This window comes from Mixophyes fleayi, chromosome 10 (assembly GCF_038048845.1).
Source record: "Mixophyes fleayi isolate aMixFle1 chromosome 10, aMixFle1.hap1, whole genome shotgun sequence".
Lineage (NCBI taxonomy): Eukaryota > Metazoa > Chordata > Amphibia > Anura > Limnodynastidae > Mixophyes > Mixophyes fleayi.
In genome coordinates this window covers 100,104,978-100,122,857 of record NC_134411.1, presented here as the reverse complement: position 1 = coordinate 100,122,857, position 17,880 = coordinate 100,104,978, and the positions used below count along the sequence as shown (strand labels likewise).

General features: G+C 41.1%; 1 protein-coding gene and 1 long non-coding RNA gene across 6 annotated transcripts in view; one reads left to right on the top strand and one right to left on the bottom strand.

The window, feature by feature from the left end:
- Nucleotides 1-17,880, bottom strand: part of MVD (mevalonate diphosphate decarboxylase) — a 37,731-nt gene that overhangs the window by 6,630 nt on the left and 13,221 nt on the right. For 2 of the 5 annotated variants that reach the window (XM_075189290.1, XM_075189289.1), the window contains exons 2-7: nucleotides 3,466-3,543; nucleotides 3,227-3,297; nucleotides 2,269-2,383; nucleotides 1,727-1,873; nucleotides 508-722; nucleotides 299-373 (exon numbers count right to left, since the gene is read on the bottom strand). In XM_075189290.1, the coding sequence (XP_075045391.1) occupies nucleotides 299-373; nucleotides 508-722; nucleotides 1,727-1,873; nucleotides 2,269-2,383; nucleotides 3,227-3,297; nucleotides 3,466-3,517 (675 nt within the window). In that variant the 5' untranslated portion in view covers nucleotides 3,518-3,543. Of the gene's footprint in view, nucleotides 1-298; nucleotides 374-507; nucleotides 723-1,726; nucleotides 1,874-2,268; nucleotides 2,384-3,226; nucleotides 3,298-3,465; nucleotides 3,544-4,908; nucleotides 4,980-17,880 lie in introns of those variants that run through there. The other 3 variants (XM_075189288.1, XM_075189287.1, XM_075189291.1) reach the window with 3 other exon arrangements.
- Nucleotides 7,049-12,023, top strand: LOC142104553 (uncharacterized). The gene is made up of 2 exons (XR_012679592.1): nucleotides 7,049-8,969; nucleotides 9,685-12,023. It is a non-coding gene; the product is annotated as an uncharacterized LOC142104553 (long non-coding RNA).

The following is a 17,880-nucleotide window of genomic DNA, read 5'->3' as shown; positions in this document are numbered from 1 at the left end:
GGTTTTGTACACCAAGTAAAATAGTGATCCCCACAGTGCCGGTTGTCCCTCATTAACCCCGCTCTTTAGAATGTAATCTCTCATGGCAAAGGGCCTCTCCCCCTCTGTCTCATGTCGTCTGTACCCCTTTTATCTCAGGTCTCCCCACTCTCCGTCTCCTTCTCTCTCCCAGTCATGTCTTATTATTATTCTGCTTATCTGTACCGCTTGTTCTCATCTCTATGTACTTGTGTCATTTTGTTGTATCTTTTAACCCCCTGTGCTCTGCAGACGCCTTATAAATAAAAGATAATAATACCTTGAGTAACGGGCTGGTCTCCACGCTGGTCTGCATGCCCGCCGTACTCCCAACATGTTTCTTTTCAGCACTGGCCTGAAACATTAGAGTGATAGTGATCAGCGATGTTCATTACCGGCTTCTAGCGTCTCATTCTGTTGTTCTGAACACAGAAATGTCCCCAGTGCTGGATGCAGCCATCTTGGGTTGTACAGAATTCCTCCACTTACCACCAATATCAGGATCCGCAGGTCCGGCCAGTGAGACTCCGCCTCCACCTGCTGCGCCAGGCTGTCCTTCCCGTCTGCTCTGTCTCCCATCAGCCACTGGACAAACCCCCCATACATACTGCGGCAGGCACTGCCGGAACCTTGCCTGGCGATCTCAGACAGCTCCCCCTCCACGCCGTACAGCTTGGCCAGGGTGTACACTGACAGATAAAGAACTGTGCGTTAGGGCTTATTTAATATTATTACCATTTATTTATATAGCGCCACTAATTCCACAGCGCTGTACAGAGAACTCATTCACATCAGTCCCTGCCCCATTGGGGCTTACAGTCTAAATTCTCTAACACACACAGAGAGGAAGATACTAGGTTCAATTTTGTTAGCAGCCAATAAACCTACCAGTATGTTTTTGGAGTGTGGGAGGAAACCGGAGCACCCGGAGGAAACCCACGCAAACACAGGGAGAACATACAAACTCCATACAGATAAGGCCATGGTCGGAAATCGAACTCATGACCCCAGTGCTGTGAGGCAGAAGTGCTAACCACTGAGCCACCATGCAGCTAAATATTAATCAAGTATCACTTAAATACACAATGGACATAAATTAGCAAAAAATGTCTGTCTGCAACAGCCTCTCTTCTACATCTTAAAGACACGTTGCAATAAAAAAGCTATTAACATTCAGATATACATAGAAAATACCCTAACAGAACTTGAGATCTGTCATACTGCATTAAAATGTGCTGTGTAGCTGAATACAAGCTATTGTTCTATGGTATCAACCATTTCAGGCTGGCTGCATTGTCCTTCACTGGAATCACTGGACAGGAAGTCTGCTGTGCGCAGCAAAATCTCTTCCTCCACAATCGCAACTTTATTGCCGATCTCTTTAGTTGTCATAAGGTTATAAAACATTTCCATATATATTTGTGAATATTATTAGCAGCACTTTTCTATAAAGCAACCTGTATTTTAAAGTTTAACGGTCCTTTAATTACAGGCTACTCAAAGTATGGAGCAAAAACCATCACAAATAATAAAAGCATTCTACCCCCCCCCTCCCAGCCACTGGGAGACTGCAATGCTAACCACTGTGCTACTGTGCATAAAATATTATGTTCTAGTGAAATTAAAGCTCAGAATTATATTTAATTATACACAACAAAGTTTCCACATAGCAATTTCAGCTGCTGATCCTGGATAAATCGCTCCTTACCCAGACAGGCGTATCCTGCGGCGGATGACGCCAGTCCGGCAGCGGTGGGGAAGTTGTTGACGGAACATATATGAACCTTGTCATTCAGAATCCTGGAGACTCCGCCGTGTCCGCCGCTGCTTCTCCTCTTCCTGGCGAGGCGGCGAACTAAGCGGAGATATCAACAGACAACGCTATTACCCAAACGGGGAATCCTACACACCTGGCTTGGGGAAACAGGCTGAAATCTGCCAAGTCCGGCGTTATTAGATCAATCAACATAGTGTCATAAATAGTCTTCTAGGTGAACGTGATTAAAACAGAAAGAGGCGTTAGTAATTACTATTTATTCTCCATAAAGCTACATGGACAGGAGGGAAGCTGTCTTTTTAAACTCCTTGATTTTCTGTTTAGTCTTTCTACTGCTTGTAATTTGCATACAAAGCCAGTGACCAAATAATGGATAGGAGACAAAGAAATAATTGCATTTCTGAAAAGCATAAAGGCGGCTCTGATATAATGCAGAATCGGAGAGAGTAATTAGATCTGCGGTAGACACTCACTCTCACGTAAGCAGGACTGCAGGCGCGGGTGGTTAATATTATCCTCTTTCCCGTTCAGCCAAATCCTATCCTCGGTAAACTCCCGGCTTGCGGCTACGGTGGTAGTGGTTTTCAGCTGTCATTTGCAGAACCAAAACACATACAGCATTAGGGAAAACAAATAGTAAATATACAAAATCTTCTTGTTTGAGTGAGAAAATCTGTCATTTAAAGTGAACCCATCGTGCAGCTTTTACAAATATAACATTAATAGTACAGTCTGAGCCTAATTGCAAAGTAGTAATTATCTCACATATTCCTACTAAGAAATATCAGCAATACATCTGTGCCAGTCATTGTATCAGAACGGAGTTAGGCATTGTGTAAATTAGTTGTTGATGTGGGCAAGATATTCTTGTGACACTGCTGTCATGTGATCATTCAGGGCCAATGTGCTGAAGGCTGGCAACTTGATGATGTCACAGGAGGTTTCCCAGGAGCACACTATGCGTGCTCCTGCCAGTACATGGGCAGTTTACACTCTCACTAATGAAGATTCACAGGTGCCCAGAAGATGGGCGACTTCACGCAGACGTGTAAAAGGGAGATTATAGGAGAAATCTGTAACTTATATTTAGTTAAGTGTTGCGAGTTCAGATACCTGTATAAGGTTCACATTGTGTCTCGTTTGTTGGTTTCAATCAATCGGAGATGATATAACTGATGCGCCAACACGTTACCCATTTATCCCTCAAACGTCTGAATATGTCAGTCTTGTATAGGTTTCACCAAGAAGCGTTTCCATTATGTGTTTATTTCCTATTTATGGAATTCTTATTTTGAGAGTGGATGTTAACTATCATACAGTGTTTTACTGTAAAAGTTAGAGCACCAGACTAGATATAAGAACACAGTGATATAATAATATTATGGTATACAACTACACGGTGTATATGTTACATAGGATGCTACGACTGACCTGATCCTGATGAAGAGTGACGCTGAGAGACGAGTTAATTGGCAGAATAAGCTTCTCGTTCCTTTTCCCCCCTTAAACAGAAATGAAATGTAGATTAATAATTATTAATGGACAGTGTAAGACCTAACCCGGACGTGCTCAGAGGCAATATCTTCTGATATGAATAGTGCACAAGACGCTGGTTGTCGGAACAGACAACGTCTGATCAGATGAATGAAGACGCCGTTAACGGGACTCACAGTATTTGATGACAGCGATGTTTACAGGAGCCGTGCAGGTCACTTTCTTCATCTTCAAATCGCTGTATCACCGAAATGCTAGAAGAGAAACATTCATCAGACTTATTATAAATCGCAGGACAGGACTCATGTAAATAACCTGCTAGATCGAAAACACGCAGAACCGCAACGTCGTAATCCATGTACCCACAAGGGCCATGTAAAAAAAATAATTAAAGAATAAGCCGCTAAACCTATGACATCACAGTGTGAGGCTATAAGTGTACAAAGTGCAGCACGGTTGCTCAGTGGTTAGCACTTCTGCCGCACAGCATTGGGATCATGACTTCAATTCCCGACCATGGCCTTATCTGTGTGGAGTTTGTATGTTCTCCCTGTGTTTGCGTGGGTTTCCTCCGGGCGCTCCGGTTTCCTCCCACACTCCAAAAACATACTGGTAGGTTAATTGGCTGCTATTATATTGACCCTAGTCTCTGTGTGTGTGTATGTTAGGGAATTTAGACTGTAAGCTCCTATGAGGCAGGGACTGATGTGAGTTCTCTGTACAGCGCTTCGGAATTAGTGGCGCTATATAAATAGCTGATGATGATAACCTGCGATATCATAAATGAGACAAACTATATAGCCTTTGTATAGTAGTATATCCCTGATATATCACATTATATCTTATATAACATAATATACAGTAAATATATGTACGAAATAACCTCATAACCAGCATATCTTACCCCTGATATATCACATTATATCTATTGTAACACAGTCTATAGTAAATATATTTACTATAGAACTCTATAATCTAATTACCAATGTGTGGTACCCCATATATATCACATTACACATAATATAACACAGTATATACTCTGTCCCATCACTACCAGTATAAATTACTCCCTATATATTACATTACACATAATATACACACTATAACACACAGTAACACACAGTATAACACAGTATTACACACAGTAACACACAGTATAACACAGTATAACACAGTATAACACACAGTAACACACAGTATAACCCACTATAACACACAGTAACACACAGTATAACACACAGTATAACACACAGTATAACACACTATAACACACAGTAACACACACTATAACACAGTATAACACACTATAACACAGTATAACACACTATAACACACAGTAACACACAGTAACACACAGTATAACACACTATAACACACTATAACACACTGTAACACACTGTAACACACTGTAACACACAGTATAACACACTATAACACAGTATAACACACTATAACACACAGTAACACACACTATAACACACTATAACACAGTATAACACACTATAACACACTATAACACAGTATAACACACTGTAACACACAGTATAACACACTATACCACAATACAACACACTACAACACACTATACCACAATACAACACACTACAACACAGTATTACCAGCTGCCAGCTCTCCTGTATGACAGCAGCATGTATCTTACACTCACATCATATCAACTGCGCCATTCCTATTGGTCCCTGCAAAACCAGCTGCTTCTACACCAGCCAATCACCGCCCACACCCCGCCTTAGTCCCACCCTCTCCTCACCTCCCGACCAATAGAGCTCATCGGAAGACCAAAGCCTGAGGAATCCCCAGAACTGAAATCCGCACGGAACCAATGTTATCCAATGTACGGTTTCCGACAGGAGTAGTTTCAATGTGACACTCATTGAAATGTATGTGGCGGAAGGTATTCCCGGGACACACAGTTCTTCCTCTCTTAGTTGTGACAGAGATATTGGGGAAAATCAGTAGTAAAAGAGTCACTGCTGGGGTACTACAAGTCCCAGGATAAACCCTCTGCAGCAGCTGTTCTATCTCCATATAGGAGACTGACAGTAATTCCCCCACAGCCCAGTATATTACTAGCAGTCTAATAACACTGGTAACATTTTATTTACAATTATATACTGATTGTTATGACATATGTATTATTATTATTATAACAACCATGGGAGATGGGGGCTGAAATGATCAATACAAGAATATTTTGCTCACAATATACAGAATATTAATTTTGCTTCACTTTATATAGAGCTGTTAAATATGATTTTTTGTTAAGGCCTCATAAGGCCTTTGTTCAGCCATTTTATTGTAACTTGTATAGAAATATTATTTGCTAGAAGAGATTATTCATTTTTCTGTTAACTTGCAGTTTTGCAATATGTGAGCCTATGGCCTTGAAGTTGAACTAATAGGGAACACCTGAAGAATGTAACCAGTTATGAAAACAATAATGAGCTTCATATCCAGCTGGTAGTATGGGAACTGTATCCATGGTGTTGCACATAGCATATCTCCAACTCCCCTTGAGATAAGAAATAATAGGCTCATCTGTCCTTAGAAGGGGGAGAAAAGTAAACACCTCAAGAATACGTGAGAAAGTTAATCAGTAGCGCTTCTCATAAACTAGTGGTATAAACTATTGTGTGCATATGACGTAGGATTCATTTATTCAGTAGCCTATAAAAACCTGTATCTTTGTATCAATAAACTAGAGAATATTCCTTGCATACAGAACTTGGTCTGTGTCAATTCTCTCCAGCTGATTGAAGCGCTTCCAGATATACTTGACACCACAGGCTGACTTGGGTCAGAATTTTAGATTTAACAACTTGGAGGTCGCCACAGAGATTCGCTGTCCAGCAGGCTACAAGACAGACAACGGAGGTTTCCCAGCACATTGAACCCCAACATCCGCGGTCAGTAGATTTCTACTCGTTGGTCTTCCTAGTCTGGGTCACCTCATGTCTGTCTGAGGCACCTGACACGCGAATTTGTGAGTCTCAAGTATCATCTGATTAATATAATACAGTATTAACCCAATTTGTTTACTGTAATTGTATTGTTGATTAGATTTTTGAAAGATGATTGAATTTTGAGTGCATGTGTTTGTACCTATGTATGATGTATAAAGCATAAAAGTCACATAAGACATTGATCAAAGAAGCATGTAATGGAATAGAGGGATTTAGAGAGTTATTGTTTTGAACATTGAGTGAACATTTTAGACACCATCCCCAGAGGTATATCAAAGAAGGGAGATTCTGTAATCTGCCCAAATTGTGTAAGAGAGATTTCCAAAAGACCTTCGTCCCAGATACTGTCAAAGAAGCTATTTAGCACGGACATCCAGTACAAGGAGTCCACAGAACGGGACGTCCAGTGCAAGGACAACCCACAGAAACTAGATAAGAGTCCCGATTTGGACTCAACAGAATACTGTCAATACGAGTAATATAGATAGTAAACAAATGACAGCAGCTCCCTCATAGATATGATGCACAAAGACTTAAGGAAATGGGGGAGTAGAAGGTCTGCAGGGAATTTTTCAAGAAAGCGGGGATAGCCAAAGATATGTGTGGATGGAGAAACAAAGGTGTTGCAAGTGGTAATGTGACAAGAACAAAGGGGTATTGAGATCAAACCCCAAGAGATTGTTTGAGGTGGCACAGGAAAGTTAAGAGATCTGAAAAGTCGAAATATATGTGGATATGCTAAATGCATCGGAAGCTGAATAATGAATCAAGTAGGTTGTATATTATAAATGTATGTTTGATCCTGTGCAGCTGAATAAGTGAAATGTGCCCCTCCCTTATTCTGTGTAAATGATTTCAGTGTGTTGAGATAAGAAGCACACTGTTTTTTGTTTTTTGACAATGTATGTAAAATTAAAAAAATGTGTCCGGAGTGCTGATTGATGATAACATGTTGAAGCTAACTTGTATTTAGTGTAATGCTGGGACTTGTAGTTCCACAGCAGTAGGCTGGAAGATGTCAGTTAAGTTTTCTTTCTCTGTATGTGAGTTTTGTCTCCGTCTTACTGCGTGTGAGAGAGATCCGTGATAATTCACATTGTTTGTTCTCTGTCTTAGTGCTCTATAAGGGAGATGTTTGATTTACTTTAAATCACAATGTTTGTCTGTCTTGTCCGTTTTTTACAAGAGACATGTTTCAAGGTTGAAAAAGTTGTACATTCATTGCTTAATGATAAGCTTTTAAAAAGATACAAAAGAAGTTTTAAAATGTTTGGTCCGATTGCACGGACAAGATTGTAAATAATGTACATTATCACTATAAGTACTAGTGTCAGAACAAAGCTGGCTGGGATCCAACAAGCCGTTTCTGTATTTGAACAAAATAATTTTGTTTCTGAAGTTCAGAAATATAGCTTTCTCTTTAATGAAGTTGAGAATTGTGGGAGTGAGCTTACATGCTGTTTTTATCTGTGTTAAAATGGCGCTGATGAATGTTCTCAGAAATCAGGAGGGTTTGTTATGCCTTTAAAGAAATGTTACGAGATAAAATGTCGTCTGTGAGCGAGACTTAAGTGAATATATTTTTACTTTGAACACGAAAATCACAGAATCTAGAAATATGTGTGAATATTTGGTCACGGGAGAGAGATTTTGTTGAGAAAATGTTGACTGATTTACAGACACAATGTATTGTGTCTAACGAGAGTACTCTGATTTATGAGACAGTGCTGCTTTTAAAATGGTTGAATACTTGGAACCAAGATTCCAGATTGAATGTTTCTAAACCCGGAAATTTAATTAGTGTCATTTAAAAGGGCTGTACTAAGAGATGATAAGAAAGGAGTGGCTTTGAACACTCGCCCAGGTCTCGTCACTTTGACATTCTCTATTTGTGAAATTAGGGACTGCCCCTTTGAGGAAATCAAGGCATGGAACGCATAGCGTCACAGTTAAGCTTTTAGCAGCTGTTCACTGGTTACCTGATAACAGTATACACGCATGTTACAGTTACAGTAATTCCTAGTAAATAAATGTTAATCTCTATGCAAAAGTTTTTTTTATTCACAGGTCTCCAGCTGCAAAGACCCATTAGGCAATCCAGATTGCATTGATTTAACTTCCAATGCACCATCTTTGCACCACAACAAACATAAGTATAAACTAATGAAGGATTTAAATAACGTAAACTCTTCTGAGTAATGATTACCTTGTTTTGGAAAGAGATATTAGAGTTTATGTGCTATTCGCATAGCAAATGCATGAACTAGGTGGTTTTTCTGTATGTGCAGAAAGCAAAAGGTTTTTATTTGTATCCTCATTACAGTTTTGAGTAAATCAGTGTTTGTAAAGACATTTACTGCCCTTATTTACTGTGCTATAATTGTCATATACTGTAAATAATTCTTTTTATTGTGGGTATGGTAATGCATTGATGGGAATTCTATATTTTTACAGAAATGAAAAAGATTTAAGACTTTAAGAGCAATTGTATGTGCTCCTGCATTAGCACTTCTGGATCATAGCAAGCCATTTATACTCTCCTCTGAGCAGAACCAAATGTTTAACCAATTTTAAGCTGAAATAACTTCAGCGCCAGCACTGGCTTTGCCAGATTATGACAAGCCTTTCACATTATTTTGTTATGAAGTCAGTGCACATGTACAAGGAGTACTGACACAAATACATGGTCGCAAGCTAAGGTCACTTGCATACTACTCTGCTTTAGTGCTTGAAAAGAGTATAGATATTGTGCTAGGACACCCAGTTACCTTAACGGTATCGTACGTTGTGACAGAAACCAAGCACAAGCAAAACATTTGTTACCGGCCAGATTTACTAAGTATGAAGATATACAGCACAAAGGACATTCCCTCCTATTGTGAAATGAGTGACATATAACACTTGCCGAGCGCACTGTGTATTTTCTTCCTCCCTTTCCTTTTTTATTAGAAGAAAAAAAAAAAAAAAAAAGGAAGCACAAGAGGCCCCAGAGCCTCTCATGTTCACAGATATATGTTAAGACCTTCAGACAAGGGGAATCTGAGTAAACTGTATTTTAAGTTTTTTAAAGGTCCAAGGGAGACCAGAGAGGGGAGTTCATTGATATTAGCAGGAGGAATATAGATTGCACGTTATTTTCCTTTGCTGTGCGCTGTAGATGTGTACTAGACTAGAAAGGAAAGCCAAGTTTGGAAGAACCAGACTCAGGCCCATAGTAATGTATAGATCATTATACATAATTAGAAAATTCTAATATGAAAGTTTAACCCAACCAAATAAAGAAAAGAGCAACCCATGACTACAGGGGTTTACACCCAATGCAGGAATGTGTTTGTGAGTATTGTGGCCCAACACATTATTATATACACTAATAGAACTGATGATGTGGCTTATTAACAGGTTATTTAAGCTAAGTGTTTCTCTTCCAGAAGAATTAAAGTTACCACATCTGTCTTAACCGTTGTACTGTACACTCCATCTAATGAGTGTAAACTTTGTGGAACTCAGAAACCAAGAACCTTTTCCTTGGATTCCACATGCTCCTTACTGAAGCCTATCCTAATGAAGTAGCACTGCTTACTCCCAGTAACGTTACACTTAAGCAGTGCACAATGTTGAATCCTGCTGCCTTATTGCAGCAAGTTTCAAAAGATGGGAGAAGTACCTGTATATATTGGGGTTACCCTAGGGATTTGGGGGAATTCCATTCCAGCTTGAACAGAAAGAAAGGAAAAAAAAAAATGCAAACAAAATTTTTCTGAACATGATTGCATAGAACTAATGAAACAAGAATCTCTGGTTTTATCTCACATTAAAGATAAACCATTACCAGATGCAGACATCACTCTTTTTGTAGATGGTTCACACTATCACATAGATCCTGTCCCGTATACAGGGTGTGCTGTAACCACACACACAGAAATAGTGATTCAACAGACTCTACCGAGTCACATGTCAGCACAAGAAGCTGAACTAAAGGCCCTGACACTTGCATGCATATATGCAAAAGGACAAAGAGTAAATATTTACACTGATTCAAGTTATGCATTTGTAATTGCGCATGATTATGGCCCTGTATGGAAAAGTAGGGACCTTATGGGTTCAGCAAGCAAACCAGTCAATATGATGAACATACCAGGGCACTGTTCACTGCATTCCAGCTGTCCTCCAAACAGTGATGAAGGTGAAGACACACACAGAGATACTACCCCCGAAGCTAAGTGAAATAGACCAGGCCGCACGAGAAGCCGCCATAGCCCCAGTACCCCAAGGGGAGTCTATTTACATGGTGACCCCCTGACCCCTGTTTGACCAGAGCACACTCCAACTTATGGAAAGACAAGCAACAGAAAATAAGAAAAAGACTTGGGCAATACATGGAGCACTAGAAGTGCAAGGAGTGGTGTAAAGGTCAGCGTTTGTGTCTGCCAAAAGTAGTTTATCCCATTATGGCCAATATAGCACACGAGAAAGTGCATCTGGGAAAAGATGCTATGGTTGTACTCACTAGCAGCTTATGGATAGTACCAGGGTTCGCCCAAGCAGCACAGTCATTAGTGGCAGAATGCCTAGTCTGTGCACAAAGTAACCCGAGTAAGTCTGTCCTATGGAAAAGCACACCCCAGACATAAGATCCCTATAAGAGGATACAGATAGACTTTATAACTTCCCAAATGCTCGGGCTTTGAGAATGTGCTTGTCTGTGTCAACTTCTTTAGTCACTGGCTGGAGACATGGCTGTATAGAAAAGCAAATGCTAAAGCATTAGCCAAGAAAATTGCGAATGAGGTAATCTGATGATATGGTGTACCAGAGGTCATTGTAAGTGACAGAGGGATACACTTTACGGGGCAAGGATTCCAGAAACTATCACACCCCCTACAGATCCCAAAGTTCAGGATGTATGGAGCGCCTTAATGGTACACTGAAATTGAAAATGCAGAAAATAATGGCTGAAACAGGTCTGCCATGGATCTCATGTTTACCTGCACTCAGTAAAAAATACTGCTAGGAAAGACACAGGTTTAACACCATATGAGATATTGTTTGGCACAGCAAACAGAACAGGCTGTTATTTTCCATAGCAACTACACCATGTATATAGTGATTTGTTGAATTATGTTGCCTTATTATAGAAACAACTAACTGAAATACATGGTCAAATATTCTCCTCCATTGCAAACCCTAATTTTGATACAGGTACCCATAAACTGCACCCTGGGGGGCTGGGTGGTCGTGAGAAAGCACATCAGGAGAAGTCTTGAACCCAGATACAAGGGTCCTTATCAAGTCCTGTTGACGACTCCCATGGCAGTGAAAGTACAGTAAAGAGACACCTGGATTCACGCATAACACTGCAAAGTCTTCAAATCAGGGGAGTCTTGTTCTGATAAATAGAAATGACTGTCTCATTGTATTGATATGTCTTGCCAGAATAATTGTGACTGAAGTAGGGATTAAGGCCTCCCTAACCCAGTATGAAACAGACAGTTAAGTGACATATTGCCTATGCCACTGTGAGAAACATATGGGAAGGAGTGCTCAACAATTTGCACTCATAGTAGAGTAAACTCTGAAAATGTCTTTGTGCAGATGCATAACCTCATTGGTAAAGTTGTCAGTAATGATTCATGTTGGATATTGGAAATATTGGCATTAGTAGCAAATGGTTTTGCAATCCTGTTGATCGTATAGGTGATAATGAAACTAAATATATGGCTGATTAAGAAGTTACTGACACTTGATTGTTGTCTCTCCAAAAAGGGAACCACTGAAAATCCCGAACCTCTGATGATCACAGAAATTACTTCTGAAACCTGACCAGACTATGAGTGTCATGAATTATTTGGACTAGCAAAGCCAAAGAACTGCAGAGTTTGCAACAAGAAACTACTAAAGATTGAACAAAGGACATGCAAGGCCTGCAGAACTACTATAGACTCATTAACTATCTTTTAAGAAACCATCTTTTAAGAAACCATCTTCTAAGAAACCATCTTTTCTAGACATGGACATTTGCCAAAATGCATCTCCTCATAAATCAAGTTAGGACAGGGAGGATCACAGGCTTATTAGTGGGGGATGAGTTGACAGATTCCTAAGGGGACCAACTCTATGCATGTGGCCTCCTACATGTGTATAAGTACCTGCTTATTAAGAATGTGGTTCTATAGATAGGATTAGGTAGGTAGGAGGAGAAAGGGTCGAAAATTGAATAAAAGATGGGAAATGTTAAATATGATTTTTTGTTAAGGCCTCATAAGGCCTTTGTTCAGCCATTTTATTGTAACTTGTATAGAAATATTATTTGCTAGAAGAGATTATTCATTTTTCTGTTAACTTGCAGTTTTGCAATATGTGAGCCTATGGCCTTGAAGTTGAACTAATAGGGAACACCTGAAGAATGTAACCAGTTATGAAAACAATAATGAGCTTCATATCCAGCTGGTAGTATGGGAGCTGTATCCATGGTGTTGCACATAGCATATCTCCAACTCCCCTTGAGATAAGAAATAATAGGCTCATCTGTCCTTAGAAGGGGGAGAAAAGTAAACACCTCAAGAATACGTGAGAAAGTTAATCAGTAGCGCTTCTCATAAACTAGTGGTATAAACTATTGTGTGCATATGACGTAGGATTCATTTATTCAGTAGCCTATAAAAACCTGTATCTTTGTATCAATAAACTAGAGAATATTCCTTGCATACAGAACTTGGTCTGTGTCAATTCTCTCCAGCTGATTGAAGCGCTTCCAGATATACTTGACACCACAGGCTGACTTGGGTCAGAATTTTAGATTTAACAGAGCCAAAGAGCCATCAGCAATAAATGCAGTATTTAAAACATAGGAATAAAAAGGTGCTTCCTACATCTCTGCACCGTTTAGAAATAGAAGTTCATATACATACAAAGTCTTAACCACTATAGCAGGGGTTGGCAACCCCCGGCACGTAGCCCCCTGCATACTGGCACGTAGCCCCCTGCATACTGGCACGTAGCCCCCTGCATACTGGCACGTAGCCCCCTGCATACTGGCACGTAGTCCCCTGCATACTGGCACGTAGCCCCCTGCATACTGGCACGTAGCCCCCTGGATACTGGCACGTAGCCCCCTGCATACTGGCACGTAGCCCCCTGGATACTGGCACGTAGCCCCCTGGATACTGGCACGTAGCCCCCTGCATACTGGCACGTAGCCCCCTGGATACTGGCACGTAGCCCCCTGGATACTGGGAGCCCCCTGGATACTGGCACGTAGCCCCCTGCATACTGGGACGTAGCCCCCTGCATACTGGCACGTAGCCCCCTGCATACTGGGAGCCCCCTGCATACTGGCACGTAGCCCCCTGCATACTGGCACGTAGCCCCCTGCATACTGGGAGCCCCCTGGATACTGGCACGTAGCCCCCTGCATACTGGCACGTAGCCCCCTGCATACTGGCACGTAGCCCCCTGCATACTGGGAGCCCCCTGCATACTGGCACGTAGCCCCCTGTATACTGGGAGCCCCCTGCATACTGGCACGTAGCCCCCTGCATACTGGCACGTAGCCCCCTGCATACTGGGAGCCCCCTGCATACTGGCATGTAGCCCCCTGTATACTGGCACGTAGCCCCCTGCATACTGGCACGTAGCCCCCTGCATACTGGGAGCCCCCTGCATACTGGCACGTAGCCCCCTGTATACTGGCACGTAGCCCCCTGCATACTGGCACGTAGCCCCCTGCATACTGGGAGCCCCCTGGATACTGGCACGTAGCCCCCTGTATACTGGCACGTAGCCCCCTGCATACTGGCACGTAGCCCCCTGCATACTGGGAGCCCCCTGCATACTGGCACGTAGCCCCCTGTATACTGGCATGTAGCCCCCTGCATACTGGCACGTAGCCCCCTGTATACTGGCACGCCGTCCATCCGTCCGTCCTCAATGACAGCCGGAGAAGAGCTGAATTGCTGCTGTCATTTATTCCTTTTAGTTCAGCTCTGCTCTCCGGCATCTTGCGGACAGTGAACTGCGCAGTTCCTCCCAAGCACCATTGTGTAACGGATCACGCCTGGAAGAGGTAAGTACACATCTAATTTTTTATTAATTTATTAGTGGCTTCAAATTATTTTTGAGGCATAACAGTCATTGGGGGCATTTTTGTGTGTCTTAAAAATATTTGAGGCACTTTGTGAGGCATAAAATGAATTGGAGGGCAACTGTGTGGCATACTTTAATTTGGGGGGCAACTGTGTGGTATTTTTTGATTTGGAGGCAACTGTGTGGCATATTTTGAATTGGGGGCACAACTATGTGGCATAACATGGCTTGTGGTGATTTATGTGTGACATAAAATTAATTGGGAGTATTACTGTGGCATAATATGAACTGAGGGTATTACTGTGGCATAATATGAACTGAGGGTATTACTGTGGCATAATATGAACTGAGGGTATTACTGTGGCATAATATGAACTGAGGGTATTACTGTGGCATAATATGAACTGAGGGTATTACTGTGGCATAATATGAACTGAGGGTATTACTGTGGCATAATATGAACTGAGGGTATTACTGTGGCATAATATGAACTGGGGGCACTATTGTATGTTGGTCTCATTACTATTAATATTATCATAATATTAGCGTGATAAAATAAGAAATAAATAAATATATATACACACACACACACACCAGGGCTTGAAGACATTTTTGCCGGCGCACTGATAGAAAATGGATGCCAACCCAAGCATTATAGGATCATCTGATGGTCAGTAAAGTGGTCCATTTTTATGTGTGGTTATATTCTCTGTCCAAGAAGCATTTAAAAAATAAAAAAAAGTAAAGAGAAATCAAAAATAATATGGGCACATTATTGGAGGTTCCTCTTTTTCCTCTATTATATGAACCAATCTTTTTTTTTTTGAAAAGTAAATTTTTATTGTAGTTTTTCAAAACAACACTGGAGTGAAAATGAGACATCATATGATAAATATGTGAAACAATTCACTTTAAATAACAGACATGCATATATATGGGAGCATGTACAGCACAAAGAAAATTGGCATGTTTCTGTAAAGAAGCGAGGGTTGTTTTTATTTTTGTTGTATGGGGAAAGGGGGAAGACAAACAATGAGGAAAGAGGGATTAGGGGAAGAGAAAGAGGAGGGGGGGAGTTTATCATCTATTGTTCCTTAAATCAGGTGGCAAAGAAGAAAAATAGCGATAGACTTGGCTATATGGAGGTGTAATCAGATTGTCTGTGATTACCATTTAAAAATACAAGACATTCCAAGCCTCTAATGATCATAGTTTATGGGAGCGGGTGAGTGTCAAACGGTTATTAATGGGGGTTCAGCATTGAAATGGCTCGTCCAAGGAGACCATGTATTTTGGAAGTTCTCTGGCTTATCTTTGAGGACAGCTGTAATGCTTTCCATTCTGTAAATTGACCAAATTTTACTAATGGTAGCTGAGAGCGAGGGGAGGGCAATATTTTTCCAGTGAGGGGCTATCAGACATTTAGCTGCATTTACCATATGACCAATGAGTTTTTGTACGGGTCGGGCGACGTCAGGAAGCCGTCTGGGTAGGAGGGAGAAAAGAGGGGAATCGGGCATCTTAATCTGTGTCACAGATTCAATCAGCTTATGAATTTGCTGCCAGTAAAATTGCAGTCTAGGACAGCTCCACCAAACGTGCAACAGGGTACCCCGCAGTCCGCAACCCCTCCAACATCGATCACTGGATGTAGGAAAGATAGCATGTAGACGGGAGAGGACTAAATACCACCTGTAATAAATTTTATATGAATTTTCCTTTGTTCTCACCGAAATTGATGTCTTAGCTACATTAATTCTAATCTTTGACCATTCTTTTGGTGTCAGGGTCTCCCCAGTGTCCCGCTCCCAAGCTAGTTCGTGCGGTTCCTTATCCGGCTGACCAAAGCCATTGATCAGCTGGTAAACAGTGGATATTAAGCCTCCAGTAACGGTTGAAGTGCGACATAGAGACTCTAAGGGCGAACATCGGTCTGACGGGGGAGGAGTCCTTAGGGATCGATAAAAATGCCTAAGCTGTAAATATTGATAAAAGTAAATTCGCGGCAGACCTAGTCTATTTTGCAATTCTGAAAATGTAGGGAAAACCCCCATTGGAGCCAGATCCCAGGCAAAGAGCAGGTTGTGAGAGGTCCAGTGATGAAATGTTTTGTGATCTAGGCCAGGTTCAAATTTTTTATTGTTCCAAAGCGGGACAAGAAGCGGGTATTCAGATAACATTTTATAGGATCTAGTCACTTGTTCCCAGATTGAAACAGAAAAACGGGCTGTAGGAAGTTGGGCTAGGCGTCTTGTTCTATGTTGGGGTGAGATCCAAAGCAAGGAGTATGGGGAGTATAACTGTAATATATCTGATTCAATATGGGTCCACACTCTACTATAAGGAGGGGAATGCCAGAGAATACATTGGGACATATGTGTAGCTTGATAATACTTTAATATGTTTGGGAGTCCTAGGCCACCAGCAGTCTGGTGCTTAAAAAGAATACGCATTCGTACTCTAGGCTTACGACCTGCCCAAACAAATTTGGAAATCATCTGCTGTAGATGCTTAAGGATATGTGAGGGAACCTGAATTGGGAGAGTCTGCCATAGATACAATAATCTAGGTAAAACATTCATTTTGATAGAGGCCATTCGGCCTATCCATGAAATGTGAAATTATGAACCAATCTTTTATAAGAATTACATTTGGAAAATTATTAACCACAATGAAGGCGAATAAAGAGCGTATTTAAAGTACCAGGACACCCCATATCTAGTAAGTACCATTATCATTACTATGTCTACCTTTAAAATATTTTTGGGGTTTAAAGATTGAGGTAATAGTTAAAATTCTACAAGCAAAAAACAGAAGAGGTGCAGAAATGACCAGTGATTAAAGAGATAAGTTCAGTGAATAAATAATGTCACTTTAATAAAACAAAGACAACAGATCAACTTACATATTATGGTCAATCAGATTTTAAAATGCATCCAAACTGAAAATGTTCATTCACTGGTCGATTCGCGCCATTATCACATTTAATTATTTAGTGGTGTTTTGCGTTCGGGACAGACGCTGTGCGCACCATTATTATTTGTTTCTCACACACACCAAATCTAGTCACCCCCTAAACACACAGCTCAAACGCCTCATCACCACCCACACAGGCAGAATAAATGCCCCAGGAAATCAAAAAGATTCAAAGTGCACCACATATATTCTCTCACTGACCCCAAAACAACCACTCAGTCACCTGAATCATTAATACCCCAATATTAACACACAAGACAGACCCTCCCCTAAATCGTGTCCAGAGAATTTATTGCATTTTTGTCCTAAGATCAGCATGATTTTCTGTGCGGGCTGCTCCCTCAAAGCACTTCTCCTCCTGGTACATTAACAAAATAAAACAAAACACTTCTCTGTCTCTCTTCCACTGATTGGGACAAGTTAAATGACATTCTGGCATTGGGACGGTTGGGCGATATGAGAGCCGAGAGCTATTCAGCGTTTGAACTACAAGTGCCAGCATGCACATGGGCATCATTGCATAAAGACACTTCTAGTGCCTCACATTATTAC